The sequence below is a fragment of the Elephas maximus genome, chromosome 1, assembly GCF_024166365.1.
Source record: "Elephas maximus indicus isolate mEleMax1 chromosome 1, mEleMax1 primary haplotype, whole genome shotgun sequence".
In the NCBI taxonomy this organism is placed as follows: Eukaryota; Metazoa; Chordata; class Mammalia; order Proboscidea; family Elephantidae; genus Elephas; species Elephas maximus.
In genome coordinates, this window is record NC_064819.1 from 180185628 (window position 1) to 180203106 (window position 17479).

The 17479-nt window shown below is 35.3% G+C and overlaps 1 protein-coding gene across 3 annotated transcripts in view; it reads right to left on the reverse strand.

Annotated features, from left to right (window-relative positions):
- Window positions 1–17479, reverse strand: part of HDAC2 (histone deacetylase 2) — a 64375-nt gene that overhangs the window by 26893 nt on the left and 20003 nt on the right. The window contains exons 7-14 of one of the 3 annotated variants that reach the window (XR_007519047.1): window positions 16209–16301; window positions 16020–16128; window positions 9365–9505; window positions 9021–9129; window positions 8294–8424; window positions 7359–7514; window positions 4697–4754; window positions 2742–2808 (exon numbers count right to left, since the gene is read on the reverse strand). Coding sequence is in view for 1 of the 3 variants with exons in the window: in XM_049899263.1 (XP_049755220.1) it covers window positions 2778–2808; window positions 4697–4754; window positions 7359–7514; window positions 8294–8424; window positions 9021–9129; window positions 9365–9505; window positions 16020–16128; window positions 16209–16301 (828 nt within the window). In the remaining 2 variants the exon portion in view is untranslated. Of the gene's footprint in view, window positions 1–2094; window positions 2809–4696; window positions 4755–7358; window positions 7515–8293; window positions 8425–9020; window positions 9130–9364; window positions 9506–16019; window positions 16129–16208; window positions 16302–17479 lie in introns of those variants that run through there. The other 2 variants (XM_049899263.1, XR_007519048.1) reach the window with 2 other exon arrangements.

A 17479-nucleotide genomic window follows, 5' to 3' on the forward strand; every position in this document is an offset into this window, starting at 1 on the left:
GCGCTGATTCTTCTTTGGTCTTCCCTATTCACTGTCCAGCTTTTGCATGCATATGAGACTACTGAAAACACCATGGCTTGGGTCAGGTGCACCTTACTCTTTAAGGTGACTTCTTTGCTTTGCAACACTTTAAAGAGGTCTTTTGCAGCAGATTTGCCCAATGTGATGCATCATTTGACTTCCTGACTGCTGCTTCTATGGGTGTTGACTGTGGATCCAAGTAAAACAAAATCCTTGACAACTTCCACCTTTTCTATTTATCATGATGATGCTTATTGATCCAGTTATGAGGATTTTTGTTTTATGTTGAGGTGTAATCCATACTGAAGGTTATGGTCTTTGATCTTTATCAGTAAGTGCTTTAAATCCTCTTTACCTTCAGCAAACAAGGTTGTGTCATCTGCATAATGCAGGTTGTTAATTAGTCCTCCTCCAAACCTGATGCGCCATTCTTTTTCATATAGTCCAGCTTCTCAAATTGTTTGCTCAGCATACAGATTGAATAAGTACGGTTAAACGATACAACCCTGTTACACATCTTTCCTGACTTTAAACCATGCAGCATCCCCTTGTTTGAACAACTCCATGTACAGGTTCCTCGTGAGTACAATTAAACGTTCTGGTATTCCCATTCTTCACAATGTTATCTGTAATTTGCTATGATCCACATAGTCGAATGCCTTCGCATAATCAATAAAACAGGTGTTCTCTGCTTTCAGCCAGGACCCATCTGACATCAGCAATGATATCCCTGGTTCCACATCCTCTTCTGAATTAATGATATTGTTTGATAATTTCCACATACAGTTGGACCACCTTTCCTGGGAATAGACATAAATAGGGATCTCTTTCGGTCGATTGGGCAGGTAGCTGTCTTCCAAATTTCTTGGCATAGAAGAGTGAGCACTTCCAGCACTGCATCTGTTTGTTGGAACATCTCAGTTGGTATTCCATCAATTCCTGGAGACTTGTTTTTCACCAATGCCTTCAGTGCAGCTTGGACACACCTTCATAGACGTTACATGTCTGCTTCTCTGCTTCCTCTAGCTAGAATGTAATCACTGTGAGCAGCCATTTTTGTTTTGTCACAGTTGCATCCCTAAAGTCTTAAAATGAGTAGACACAACAAATAGTTGAATGAGAAACCACTTCTTTATTTCCTTGGTTTGGAATCCTGGGTATAACTGTGGGCCTTGAATACCATGTAAATATTTAAGAGCCAAGTTTTGTGTAAGTAGTATATTTCATTTTAGACTGACTTAGTATGAATACAGGAAAGTTCTAATTTATCTAGTTACCAGGTCAAACATAACCATACCGAGTTCCTTGTCTATTTGGTACATAGAGGAAGTTGGCAAAAACAAAACAAACCCAAAGATATGGAAGCTATAGTTTTTTTTTTTTTTTTCCTGATTATGGATTTCTTCATTATTTTCATTTATTCCTATTGCAGTTAGAAATAATAAGTACTGGACATACTCTTTTCTCCTAGCTGGGCTCTGATTGGTATGCATTTACACAGGTAATCTGGACTGAATTATATTATGGCAACATCCTTGGGGGTTAAATTAGAATCAAACATGTAATGGCTAAATACAGAATGTGGGTAATTTTAACAATTTATGAAGTATATGTATTTGATAACGGAAATATTGGGTGTGGGGAGAAAATTTTTTTTTTACATGCTACTGTCCTATCTGCATTTCACTCTGTCCCTGGCACAAATAATTGAATTCCTTAATTCTCCATCCAAATGCCCTTTTCTCACTGTTCACTGATAACCTTTATTTCAAACTTCGGTGAAAAGGCTCTTAACCCAATATATTTAATATTTTACAGCTGTTAACAGAGCTAATCTAATAATAATCTAGATCCATATATATATAATAATCTAGATCCATATATGTTGAAGATAAAATTATATAAATTGACAGTGCATGAGACAGCAGATAGACTACTATATAAAACTGATGGCACATAAGGATTAATACTGTATTCTGATAGGATCAGTATTTTATAAAAACTCCATTATATTTGAAAAGAACACTTAATAACACAGCTAAAAATTAATTCTAAGGCAAGCTTTAAATCTGTAAGTATACCTTACATAATCCAGGGTGTGATGCGAACTGAAAAGAAATAGTAAATGAATATCTTTCAAGTTATAATCAACGTCTTTCACCCCTAATATCCCGTTGCCATCAAGTCCAACTCATAGCGACCCTCTGGGACAGAGCAGAGCTGTCCCCTAGAGTTTCCAAGGAGCGGCTGGTGGATTCAAACTGCTGACCTTCTGGTTAGCAGCAGTATCACTTAACCACTGCGACACCAGAGCTCCCTTCCACCCCCAGTGTGTCATAATTCTACAGAAAGGATCATGTCATTAGCCTCAAACAGGATTTTATGCTATAATAACAGACAAAAGACAATCCAAGTACAATTTTTTAATAAAGATAATTACAAAAGATGGAAAAAATCAGCTCAGAAAGGCCAATTACTTCTTTAATAGATCAGTTTTTGACATAATAACACATCAATTTTAAATACTATCACATAAAGCATGGTGGAGGAAAAAAAAATCTGCTTCATAATTAGAAAAACTCACAATAAAACTTGCCAAGAAAAACAAAAAATGAAAAAAGCCTTTTTGAAAATAAATACGGTCCATGCCAAAGTAGTATAAAATGAAGCCAGAAGTCCCCTTCAAAAAGAAAACGCTTTTCTTCCCAATATTTTCTCACTTTTTTATGGTTTCCTGAAATTGGTACGACTCAAAATCAAGGGTTGCTGAGCTGTTCCGATTTGGTTCTGTTAAAAGATGCAACATGAAATATTAAAAATGGCACAATCTCAGTTTAAATGCACTGACCTATTGATCAAGTCCCACAGGCTTATGCCAAGAAAAGCGTAAGCTGATAATGCCTTTACGTGTTTTTGGAGCACTGAATGCCTTAATCTTTTTCTAGTGGTTTCCCAATCTATTCCAAGATAACCTGCAAAGGCTAGCACACAGTTATGTGTGGCCAAGCATTTATGTGCTTTCTGACAGTAAAAACCTATGTTTTTACTTAATAATTGTGTTTCTTAGTCCTGTGTTTTCTTTTAACAATTTATTTTACTTTTGTTATTACTGCTGAGAATATACACAGAGCATACACAAAATTCAACCATTTCTACATGTACAATTCAGTGACACTGATTACATTCTTCGAATTGTGCAACAGTTCTCACCCTCCTTTTCCGAGTTGTTCCTCCATTAACATAAACTCACTGCCTCTAAGTTTCCTACCTAATCTTTTGAGTTGCTATTGTCAATTTGATCCCATACAGACAGATCTTAAAAGAGCACAATGCTCAAGGTAGACATTCTTTACTAGCCTAAACTATGGTTTGGTTTTAAGAAGACATCAAGGGATATTTCTTCTGGTTTAAGGTTTCAAGATTATCTCAGGGCAATAGTTTCAGAGGTTCATCCAGCCTCCACGGTTCCAGAAAGTCTGGATTCCATGAGAATTTCAAATTCTGTTCCTTTTGAACAGGATTATTCTATAGGAATCTTTGAGCAAAACATTCAGTAATGGTAGCCAGGCACCATCCAGTTCTTCTAGTCTCATGGCAACTGAGGAAGTTGTTCCTTGGAGAAAATTAGCTACACATTCCATTTCCTCCTCCTATTCCTGAGTCTCCTTCCTCTGTTGCTCCAGGTGAATAAAGACCAACTGTTGTGCCTTGGGTGGCTGCTTGCAAGCTTTTAAGACCGCAGAAACTATGTAATGAACTGGGAGGTAGAACAGAAGCACTAAGCTCAGTATTAGGCCAATTAACTGGGATGTCCCATGAAACCATGACCCTAAACCTCCAAACTAAGGACCAAATCCCATGAGGTGTTTGGTTGTATGTAAGTTGTCTCAGCAGCTGATTTTTTTGTTTGTTGTTGTAAATATATCATGCAACTTTTGCCAATTCAACTTTGTACAGGTGTATAACTTATTGACATCAATTAAAATAATCAGCTGTGCAGCCCTACACTTAATCAATGAGATTTTTCACTGCTGCAAAGAGAAACTCAGTACCCCATAAGCAATACCCTCCCCCCTTTCCTCCCACGCCTAGTAACCACTATTAAACTTTGGTCTCTATACATTTGCCTGTTCTTTCTTTTTATGTAAGTGAGATCATACAATGTTTGTCCTCTTGTGGTTGACTTATTTCACTCAGTATAACGTCTTCTAGCTCCATCCATATTGTAGCATGTATCAAGACTTCATTTCTCTCACTGGCTGAATAGTATTCCATTGCGTGTATATACCACATTTTGTTTACACTTCATCCACTGATGGGCATTTATGTTGTTTCCAGCTTTTTGCTATTGTGACTAATGCTGCAATGACACTGGTGTACAAGTATCTGTTTGAGTCCCTGCTTTTAATTCCTTTTGGTATATACCTAGCAATAGAAATGCTGGGTCATATGGTCGTTCTATTTTTAGTTTTTTGAAAAACCGCCACATTGTTTTCTACATCAGCTGTACCATTTTACATTCCCACCAGCAATGGATAATGGTTTCAATTTCCCCGCATATGTTTATTACTTTTATAGGGAAAGACTGACTTCACATGTCAATTAAAACTTGGGCTCATCACCATTACCTGCATACAGGTATAGTATATAAAAATTACTAGATAATATCATTTACCCTTTGGAATCTGTTTTTTCACCGCTACTGTCCTTGGATTTATCTTCTTCTTTAACATCTAAAAACAAATTTAGAAGACAAATAAAACCTTATTTTGAAATATAAAAGACAAAAACTTTACTTTTATAATATAAAAAGTTTTCGGTACAATCTTACCAACTATGAATTCAATAATGAAACACACTTTCTATGTTAGGTGCTCTGCTATGATAGAGGTTCAAGCTGTTAACGCAGCAACACAGTCCTTGCTCTTTTGGAACTTCTGGTTCTTTGGGATTACAGCATTAGAGTTGGGATATACGCTGTGAAGTTCAGTACAGTCATTAACACAGTGCTGTGGGAGGCTGGGAAAGTACCATGAAAAGTAACACTTGAGAGGTGTCCTGAAGAATGATACATTTTGAGTGGGGAAAAAAAGAGAAGTATCTCAAACAGAAGGAAAACTAAGAAGAAATGGAGAGATAAAAAGAAGGCCAATGCGGCTGGAGTACTGTGAGAAAAGGGGGAAGTTAAGATAAGACCAGAGATACAATAAGCAGACAAATCCTGTTGCTTACACCTTTAGTTTTTAACTTTCACTATATAATTAAACATTGAAACTTTATAATTTTAACAGAATAACAGTACTACTATAAACTTCAAGATCACCAAAACAATTTATTCTAAATGTGCCAAGTTTCCTTAAATAAGCAAACGAACCAAAGTTAAGAGGTAATGACCTAATCACACAGAGTGAAATATCAATATTGCTCAGTATTCTACACAGACATTTCAGGGACTGGTCAGACCTATAATAAACACACATGTTAACAATCTGGATTATATCATATTATTTCAACTTTTTGCTTCATTTTGACTATATACACTTAATAACCTAAATACGAAAATGGGATGGGGAAGGGAAGAAGAATAAAGAAACAGCTCCCATGCTAGGTCTTGGCCTATACATTTTTATAAAAAGGTTTCTATGGTAATACTTTTCTTTTTTTTAATCTATAGTCTGGGGGATTTTAACAATTACAAGGCCCTATGAGCTAACAAAAAGGTAGGCAGTTCAAATCCACCAGATGCTCCTTACAAACCCTATGGGACAGTTGCGCTCTGGCCTATAGGGTTGCTGTGAGTTAGAATCGACTTGACAGCAAGGGGTTTGCTTTTTTTAATGAGCTCCAGCACCATTTAAAAGAGTTAAAGAAAAAAAAAAAAAAACTATCTATTAAAATCAGCAACAAAAACACTGAAGAGCTAAATGCTGGGAAATTGTTCCACCTCTGGGCCGTTAACCTAGATTAAAGGGCACTCTCATTTTTTTAGCTGAAATATCAATGAAAGACAAGCAACCTACCTGGAAGGAAAAGCACAGAAAAGAATTTTAAAAATTAGAAGCATCATCAAAAAAGACAGACAAGAAGACATACTGAGAGTGAGAGAAAAGAACAATACTATAAAAATCCTACCCTAAAAAGCTAAGTCCTCCTTACCTCAATCATAGCTAGGGGGTAGGGAGAATTTTTGGATGCCAATCAGTACATCAGAGCAGATTGTGAAGCCACCATTGTAATACGATGGGAATTTAAGCATAAAATGGTAGAGAACTGTAGCCAATAGAGGAGCAAATCTACAAGTAAAAGAACAAAACTAGATGCAACAGAGATGCTACAGATTCCTAACTCTCTAGTGAAATAGGAAAAAGAACAAGAGAGCCAGTTACTCACATAACTGCAACATGACAGATACAGAAAAAGGATGTTGGACTGGTTTTTCCACATGCTATAGGATCAAACTTCACAGGTCAATTAAAACTTGGACTCATCACCATTTTCTGCATACAGGTATGAGGCATCTATCAGGAAATGCACCAAGTGCTGAGAATAGAGATATTTCAGATATTGTGTTCCCTAACTGTGAGGAGCTCAGTGTAGCAGGGAGATATAAAAAATCCTACAATGAAGTGCTGAAATAGGATGTGTTAAATAAAATGACAGAAGTATGTGTATGTGCTCTGGGAACTCAGATAAAAGATAACAGGTTCCTAACCTGAAATGTCTATTTTCTCATTAGACAGGTTTACATAGCATTTTTAAGATAAGGTATCAGAAAACAGTATCTCTTCCCCAGCCCAGTTTCCAAATCCCCTTCTATCTTTCCCTGACATTTTCCCCAGGTTATTTTCTTCAAATAATTTTTGAACCAAGTCTATCATCTGACTTTTTTTTTTAAAAATGGTGAAACTGGTCTAAGGATAATGTAACTCTTGTTTTTTGCTTTATTCCCATAAATAAAGTTTAGGTAGTTAAGAATTAGCTTAAAATTTCAGATCTGCTCACAGACTACAAATGGATCTACAACCACTTTGACCTCTCTCTCATCCAATCTGTATCACAGCATAATGCTCACTATTTTATGCCTATGTCATCAAGAGAAGGTAAGGTTTCTTACATTATAAAAGCAAATGTAATAATATTTAAAAATCTCTAAATAAAAAATATTTAACTGCTAAGCACCAATTTAAAAAAAAAAAACAACAACAGTAAGTCATCTACCGAGTATACCCACCCCTCCTATACTTGTATAACTGACTTTAGGATGTCATAAAAATTGCAATGTAGCTCATTTTAAAAAGCTTACAATGAAAACACATTGACCAAAATACAAGTCTGACCTGCTTTTTTGTCCTCTGTCTCCTTCTTGTCTTCTTCAAGTCTAGCTTTCTTTGCTCCTTTCTTATGATCAGCCACATTTCTACGACCTCCTTCTCCTTCATCCTCAGAATCTGAGAATTCTTCATCACAAGCTATCCGCTTATCTGATGCTCGAACTAAGATATAAAGATTTTAACACTCTTTGACAAGAATAGCCATAGGCTTTACGACTGTTACAGTGCACTCACACAAATGTACCAACAAGCAGATGCTTAATAATTTTAAGATCTGAACTGAATGGACAGTCTGTTCAGTACTAGAAACTTAGCTTTGATTTAGGAAGAAATAGCTCAAAGAAACACGAAACACATTTGGGGATCTCATTAGAAAAGCAAAAAACAAAACTTTGGAGGAAAAACATTGTATTTTTCTCACTGGGGATGGGAATAATGTCTTTACGTAAAAAGCAGCCTTTTAGTTCAGAGCTGAGAAAGAAAAGGCCCCTCCCCCCACAAAAAAAACAAAGAAAGCCACTAATGGCAAATATGTTAGAATCGTTCCACACCACTACAGCATACCAACACGCTACAAACCTAGCAACTACATTAAGTGGAATGCAAGCTTGCAGAATTAAATTGAAGATGCTTAATGCTATTCAACACATGCTACTTTGGATAAATGGGACGTTTTCCAATTTATTCCCAAATATTCACAAATTGTTAATTTGTGGAAATGTACTTTCAATTATATATGTAGATTCATATAAAGTGTAATTGTTGACACTCAAATTGGGCTTTGAGATAAACAAGCTAATCTACCTCAGATTAAAAATGGAAAAAGTTACAATAATAGTGAGCTCATGAAATTTAACCTACAGTGAAGTTCTTCAACTCGTTAGAGTTGCTTTAACAAACCAGGAAAATGTAGCACGACACATATCAAAGCTTTATCTTACTAGAAATTCTCTTGTCTGGATCTTCTCCATCTTCGTCTCCACTATCTTCATGAACAGCATCTTCCGGAATAGCTTGCATTTGGACACCCGGTGCATGAGGTAACATGCGTAAATTTTCAAATAAACGCTGTCTAAATTACACAAGAAAAGCTATTAGACAAAATTTATTTTCTTTGAAGTTCCTCTTCTATGTAGGAGGAAACATCAAACAAGAAATTTCACTTTTTATCCAGCTAAATCTATAAATTAAAACAATAACACTAACATTTATTGAGCACTGATACATTATGCCTATTAACTCATTTGATGCTCAAAACTTACGAGAGGTACTAGTATTATCCCCCATTTCAATGATGAGGAAACTTAAGCACAAAGACAAATTAACTTGTCAAATGTCGTAAAACTGGTCTGCAGTACAGAAGACAAACCCAGGAAACTAGGCGTGGATGCACACTATGTCCCTCCAACACTGCGTGTGGAGACAGGGTTTTATTTACCAAAATGTTTCAATGAAAAATTTCATTTTTGTATAAATCGAGAAAAGTGTAAAATTTATAGTCTCCTGCAAATTTTAAATTCATTTCAATAACAGAAAACAGAAACATTGGATCTATGAAGCCCATACATTTCCATTAATTTAAAGCTAAAATAATCTACTGTATCTAGCCCTCTAAACCCTCCTCCCTGAAGATGAAACGTTTATCAAAACAATTCAATGCTTTCTTACTTTATTTTTTCCATATATTCTGGAGTGTTCTGGTTTGTCATGTTTGATGGACTAATATGCAGTTTGAAGTCTGGTCCGAAATACTCAAAGTAATCATTATATGGCAACTCTATTAAAAACAATGAAATACAAGTTACATATTAAAAGCTCAGTTTTTACACAAATCAATGAACAAACCACGGATTCAGGTTATGAACTATTTCCAAAGAAAAATTTTAACAGTGAACACCAGTGATTCACTGAACAAATGCTCTTTTATACGGCTTTGAAATTCTAATCTCCATCCACCTATTTCTATATATTGATAGTTCATAAAACAAAGGTATCATAATAACAACACTTACCATTAGGAATCTCACAATCAAGGGCAACCGCAGTCTCATACGTCCAACATCGAGCAACGTTACGGATTGTGTATCCGCCTCCCCCAAGCATCAGCAATGGTAAGTTGAAAGTTTTTACAACTTCTACACACTTAGCATGACCTAACACAAAGAAGATTTAGGTAACAAGAAATCTGCACACTGCAAATAGTTTTCAAAAATCAATTTTCATAAGATAAAAATGCAAACAAAATTTTACTCAAAACAAAATGATTTTTCTATTTTTAAAGCAAAGAATATGCTAAAATTAAACACTTTGTACACAATATACTTTACATAAAATATAATTGGCAAGTGTGTCTGATAGAATAGTCAAATATACAACTAAATTAAGATTAAAATATAAATACAAACTGATATTATTATTAACACAGGAAGATATTCATGTCAGATTAAGTGGGAAATAAATCAGTTTCCAATGAAACATTATGCACAATCTAAACTCATTTTCTGTTCTCACATGGAAGACCAAGTAACAAAGTTTTAACAGGAGGGTATCTTTAGGTAGTGATATTATGGATATTTTTCTTAACATTGAAGATTCTAAAAAATAGTATCTGTTACTACCAAAAAAACTTCAAAAATCTTGCACATGTAGAAATTTGAATATAAAATCAAACCTAACATAAAAACAATTATTCCCTCTGGATAAATGTCACAGTACAAAATCAATTAAGTCACAAGTAACTTCTTCAAATATAATCATTTAGGTACATAACTCAATCTTTAAAAAAGAAAAAAAAAATCCCTTAATTATAGAAGAAATCCATGTTTGTAGAAGAATATTTAAAAAACTAAATTTAAAAAACCAGAACCCCATCGTCGAAAGATAGTTTTTTATATTCCCTCCCAATTCCTTCCATGCATTAATTTCATAAAGCTTAATTATCTGTTCTCTTCATGTAATTGCACATTGTGAGCATTTTCCTTAACTATTCTTCAAAAAAGAGTTTACATGGCTGTATTATATGATTTACAACCCCATTTTCATTACAACTGCTACTATTAGAAAAACACATTGTTTTTAAAAATATTTTCTTTTTCCTGTTGAAAATATACACAGCAGAACATATACCAATTCAACTGTTTCTGTACGTACAATTCAGCGACACCGATTACAACCTTCGAGTTGTACAACCATTCTCACTCTCCTTTTCTGAGCTGTCTCTTCCCCATTAACATAAACTGACTGCCTCGTCAGGATCCTATCCAATCTTTCTATTGTCACTTTGATCCCATATAGACAGATCTTAAAAGAGCATAATGCTCACGGAAGACATTCTTTACCAGTTAAGCTAAACTATTATTTGGTTTTAAGACTTTAGGCAATATTTTTGGTTTAAGGTGTAAAGACTGTCTCAGGGCAACAGTTTCCAGGGTTCATCCAGGTTCCATAGCTCCATAAAGTCTGGATTAAAAAAATGGTTTGTTAGACAAAACTGAGCCGTAAAATACATTTGGATAAAGAAAAAGTTTGGATATTTTTAAAGAGAAAAAACAAATAACAAAAAATTAAGTTACAAACTTCCAAGGAAAGATAGCTGGCTAAAGACAAACCTTTCCTTTTCCCCAAAATCTCACAAAAATGACAGTAAAAGGATTTTTTAAGGCTAAAATCCAGGAAAGCAGAATGGAAGAGAACAACAGCAGAGCAACAAAATAACTGAAGATGGAAAGCAGATATGCAAGAGAAATCTCAATCAAAGCTGGCAGGGAAGAAAGAACAGAATCAAGTTTAAGATTTATAAACACAGGTCTTCTAAAATTTGGTGGCACTAAATATCCCTGAAATGAAGAAGAAGGTAGAGCTAAAATTAAAAGGTGTGCTAAGTACCAGCTAGATCCCCAGATCGCCTTTCCACATCTACACAACAGGAAGACTACCTCTTCTCTGCTCTCACAAAAGGCTCAAGATTATTCTCTGGATAGAGTGAAAACGAGAGGGTTTCCAGACTGTGAGACACCAGGCACAACTGAAGGCAGGGGTTCTACACTGAAAACACTACCTCCACTTAAGCTTAGAATTCTGCAACAGCTAGATAGCCTTAAAGCAGGAGAATGAAAACCTATTTTGGGGAAGCTGGACCAGTTTGTGAAGAAAGATCTACATATACTGATATGGAGTGGCTCCCCATGAAATGGCCCTTACAAATCATCTTAGAGCAGCGGCGCTCAACTGGGGACAAGTCTACCTCCCAGGGGATGTTTGGCATTTTTGGTTGTCACAAGTGAAGGACGGGGAGGACTGGCATCTAGTGGATAGAGACTAGGGATGCTGCTGTATGTCCTACAATACACAGGATAGCCTCTATAACAAAGAATTAGCTGGTCCAAAATGCCATTAGTGCCAAGGCTGAAAAATCCTGTTCTAGAGTAAAGCCCACAATTGACATACCGCATACATAGGCTCAGAGTTTTCAATGACAATCAGGATCACCAAAAGTCTAAAGGCTCTGATAAAAATGATACAGAGGAAAATAAACAGAAAAACGAACTTGAAGAAAACACTCTATGCAAGGAAAAGAAAATTTAAAAAACAACCCTCATGCATATCCTCAGGGGGGTGAGAAAAGATATTCTATCACTGAAACAATAACCCCAGTGACCCAGTGCCATCGAGTCGATTCCAATTCATAGCGACCCTATAGGACAGAGTAGAATTGCCCCATAGAGTTTCCAAGGAGTGTCTGGCGGATTCAAATTATAGGATGCTATAAAAAGAAACATTGAGAGAATACTTGGAAATTAAAAATATGGGAAAGGAAAGACAACAGAAGGGCTAAAAGATAAATTTAAGAAATCCCCAAGTAGAGGAAAAAGGAGACAGAAAATAGGATCCCAAAAAGAATCAAAGAACCAGACCAAAACACCCAAAAATCTGACAATGGTTAAAGACAAATAAACAAAACGAGAGAGGAAATCAATAAAATAGTTCAAGAAATTTTCCCAGAACTAAATGAAAAAGGAAATGAGTTTCCTGAATGAGTATACATAGAGTGCCAAACACCGTGGATGAACAGAAACCCACGCTGTCATGAAATTTCAGAATACAAGGATCAAAAAAGAAGATCCCACAAAGTTCCAGAGAAACAAAACAGGGATCAGGAGTCAGAAGGCTACAGATTTCTTAAGCAAGAGGACAATGGAGCAATGCCTTCAAAATTCTGAATTTCAAAGAAAATTATTTCAAGCTTAGAATACTATACATAGTCAGAGTTTAGTCAAATATGAGGGTAGAATAAAAGCTTTTTCAGAGATGCAAGGTTTCAAATTTACTTGCCATTATTATGATGTTTCAAAGTTTGGCTCTGGTCTTAAAATAAATTTTAAAATTTTTTATTTATTTACTAAAAAAAAAAAAAAGATTTTTTATTAGGCCCCCAAAATTAAAAATAAAGAAAAAACACTGAATGGCTGAATGACTACAACATTTCTGGCATTATGATCATGTAGATTACTATCATATCTCATCAGTAACACTGCTGGTAACATGAGCAAGGTATATCATTTGTATTTTTAATACCTGACCATTCACTTTGAAATACAGGTAAACATTGTAAAGGTAATTTGGAACTGTAAATAATACTTATGTCTCATACAACTGAAATTTTATCAGTCAGTTGAAATATAAATGTAGATTATTATAAGAATAAAATGGTATGGTTTATGATTATGAAAGCTGTTATTTTGAAGTATAAAAATATTAAGAGCTTTCAAAGAGTCAAACAAGAAAGCAGGCTGACAATACATTTTAAGACTACATTAGAGCATTTTAAGAAGATCATACCAATTTTGAGCCAACAGATAGTTATCAACACACTAAGATGAACAATATGAAGTTGCCGCAGTTTGGTCATTTCTGATTACCAAAAAAGGGGGGTAATTTCATATGGTTCAACCTAATCCCAAGCAGAAGGACACATTGTATCATGATTCTAATGCTCTCTGGTAGAGTAACAATCACTCATTAAGTCAGACAGCCTTTAAAATATGCATTTAGTTATTCAATCCCACTTAGGCCAACAGTTGTTCTGGACGAAGTTTTATTTGAGAATTCTTCATATCATATGAAAAAGAACTAAAAGTAGAACACTGACTTGCAACCTCAAAAGTTCACAAGGAAAAAATGTCAAAATAATGCATAACATCTTTGATAAATTACTTCTGATACACGTACAATTTTTTAAAAACTAGCAAATAAAATTTCTCATCTATTCATATATGCTAGAAGTTCATTCCGTAATGGTGATATTCTGCTTTGGCCTAGACTACAATCATAAATATATGTTCTCGTAATTCCAGGACACTTAATAGTGCTGATGAGGCACCTATACTTAGACCAAGAGGCAGTCGTTCAAATAGAACAAGGGGATACTGTGTGGTTTAAAGTCAGGAAACGTGTGCCTCAGGGCTGTATCCTTTCACCATACCTATTCAATCTTTATGCTGAGCAAATAATCTGAGGAACTGGATTATATGAAGAAGAATGGGGCATCTGGATGGGAGAAAGACTCATTTACAACCTTCAATATGCAGATGACACAACCTTGCTTGCTGAATGTGAAGAGGACTTGAAGCAGTTACTGATGAAGATCAAAGACCACAGCCTTCGGTATGGATTACACCTTAACATAGAGAAAACACAAATCTTCACAAGTGGACCAATAAACCAAACCAAAAAAAAAAAAAACAAACCCCTTGTCATCGAGTCGATGCCGACTCACAGTGACCCAATAGGACAGAGTAGAACTGCCCCATAGAGTTTCCAAGGAGGGCCTGGTGGATTCAAACTGCCGACCTTTTGGTTAGCAGCCGTAGCACTCAACCACTACGCCTGCAGAGTTTCCATATAAACAAAATCATGATAAATGGAGAAAAGATTGAGGTTGTCAAGCATTTCATTTTACTTGGATCCACAATCAACACCCATGAAGCACCAGTCAAGAAATCAAACAACGCACTACATTTGGTAAATCTGCTGCAAAAGACCTCTTTACAGTGTTAAAAAGTAAAGATGTTACTTTAAGAACTAAGGTGCACCTGACCCAATCCACAGTGTTTTCAATTGCCTCATATGCATGTGAAAGGTGGACAATGAATAAGGAAAACTGAAGAAGAACTGACGCCTTTGAATTATGATGTTGGCAAAGAATACTGAATAAACCACAGACTGTGAAAAGATCTAACAATCTGTCTTGCAAAAAGTACAGCCAGAATGCTCTGTAGAAGCAAGGACGGTGAGACTATGTCTCACATACGTTGGACATGCTATCAGGAGGGATCAGACCCTGGGGAAGTACATCATACTTGGTAAAATAGAGGGTCAGCAAAAAAGAGGAAGACCCTCAATGAGATGGGTTGACACAGTGGCTGCAGCAACAATGGGCTCAAGCAAAAGTACGACTGTGAGAATGGCACAGAACTGGGCAGTGTCTCGTTCTGTTGTACATAGGGTCGCTGTGAGTCAGAACCAACTCGATAGCACCTAACAACAACAATCACATGATTTTAACACTTGATCAAAATTCCGTGCACTCCTATCTCCACTTTTTTTCAGGAAGCTTCTTGGAAATGTGCTCAACGAAAATGAAAGACGAAATTAATCAAGGGGATCCAACACAACAGAGAAGCAAAGAAAAGCTCTATGTTCTGCCAGGTTTACAGAAAATACTCAGTTCAAACAGGAGCAGGTCATAAAGCTGTTTTTCAAGAAGGTAAAACTGACGAGAAGAGTGGATGTATACGAACATATGAAGACATTTAGCCAACTGGAAGTTTAGTAATGAGTAAAGAGAAAACTAAGCAAATGAAATTACTAGATAAGAAAAACAAGCCATGTAGGAAAGAAAAGTTTGTTAAGCTAAAAACTATTTTTAACGATGATGCTGCTGTAAATGCTGAATTCTACTGATGCTGCTGTAAACACTGAATACTACAACCACAATGCTCATATAAATGTACTGTGAAAACGGAGATACGGCAAGAGTGTGTGTTTTGGGGATAAAGTGGAGAGTTAAAATTCTCATTTTCTATGACGGGAACTGAAAGATAATGCAAAAATTAAAAATCCAATTAAGTACAAAATATGCATATTATTTGGAGAAAGAGAAACACCAAAAAGAATCAACCTAAAGAGCTAAAAATATAAAACTATTTGTTATACAGGTACATATAAATTTGACAAAATAAAAAATACCCAATTTATTGAATCAAGATTACTTGTGGTTATAAAAATCAATTTCAAATAATTCCACTTTAAACAACAGACAAAAACCCAAGAAAAATATGAAGCATATGCTTCAGTGTTAAAACAGCAACCAAAAAATTATAATGAGAACATTTATGGGAAGTTCTTGGAAAGAAAAAACCTGGGAATCAAAAAAAACTCAAACCAGTCACCACTGAAGCGATTCCAACTCGTAGTGACCCCATGTGTTGCAGACTAGAAATGCATTCCATAGGGTTTTCATGGCTATGACCTTTCAGAAGCAGATCGCCAAGCCTTTCTTCTGCAGCACACCTCAGAGTGGGCTAGAACCACAAATCTCTCAGGAAGTAGGCAAGTGTTTAACCGTTTGCACCACATGGGGACTCACTCACACTTTACACTGCCTACCTTTGACTGTTAGATTGAAGCAGCCAAGTCTATCACCAGATAATGAGTCTGCACCACACTGTAATACCACAGCACTAGGTTGATACATCTCCATCACTTTTGAGATAATCTATGTAGAAGATAATAGATGTTAATATCTCAGGTAACATTTTAAAATTGCATTTCAATTTTGAAAATAATACTACTTACTGGCTTAAATATCTGCCCGTATGACTCATCATCTATACCATCTCTCATTGGAAAATTAACAGCATAGTATTTGCCTTTTCCTGCACCAATATCCTAAAAGACAGTTCAAAAGACCTTAGAAAATATGTTACAATAAAAAGTTTGATATATTTATTAAAATATGTAACAAGTCTCAATTCTGAATTTCTTATAGATTGAGAAAGGAACTTAGAAAGGAAAATAATACAGAATGAAGAAGTACATGTTTCGATATTTATGGATTGCTTATAAAATCTAAAAGAACCATTTCCAATTAATTTGCAACAATTATTTTTTGGAAGAAAAGAAATTTAACACTAACAGTTAAAGGCAGTATGAAGTTATACATGATGAGGTATAAGCTTAGCTTGATGTTAGGTTGAATCCATTTTTTAAAATTAGTTTACCTTCAACATTAGTTATCATGATCCAACTTCTGATGAAAAAGCAAGCGGAACTGTGCACCTCTCTTCTGGAAATTTTTCTTAAAAGAGATCTAAGTTTTTTTTTATCACTAAATACAAACTACTATGTAAATATGGATAAACTAAGAATCCCTAAGATTCTTTTACTAAAAACATGGATGAATATACTCTGACTGTAAGATTTTAGAAAGTATTGACCAGAAAACTGGTCACACTTCTCACTCTAGCTAATAGCTGACAACTCAAAGCTGCTCCCCTGTCAGTCAGACCAACTTTATCCTTTCCATTTCTTATCCCACAACTGTTACTTCATCACACCTCTATTTTTTTCTTCTACCTAATTAAAGCAAGTGGAGGTTTAAAAAAATGATCTGAGCTCTGAATCGCCTTCTTCTCTGTTTTGAAATGAATTGTGAGGCAGAAAAAGGAATGTTTGTTGCTATAAATTTAACAACAACCCAAGATACACATGAGTTTCAGAGAATCCAAATGCAGTTATACATATAATGACTGATTTTAGTTTCTTCACAAAATTTTAGGGACATACTTATAATATTCAAAGCAAAACACTTATTTTTAGAATGGCATTTTATACAGTGGTTATAAGCTCTGAAGTGAGGAAATCAGATGTTGAAAGCCATTCTAAAATCTCTCTACAGCATTTTTCCAACTACTTCAAAGGGCCACAACAATTTATGAGCACTAATAGAACACAGTGACATCCATCTACTGTTTGAAATTAAAATGAAGGCCTCCATTGGTCATTTCTGAGACTAATTAGGTTTACATTGTAAAGACTATTTTGTTCTTTAAGCTTAAAGCGAAGTA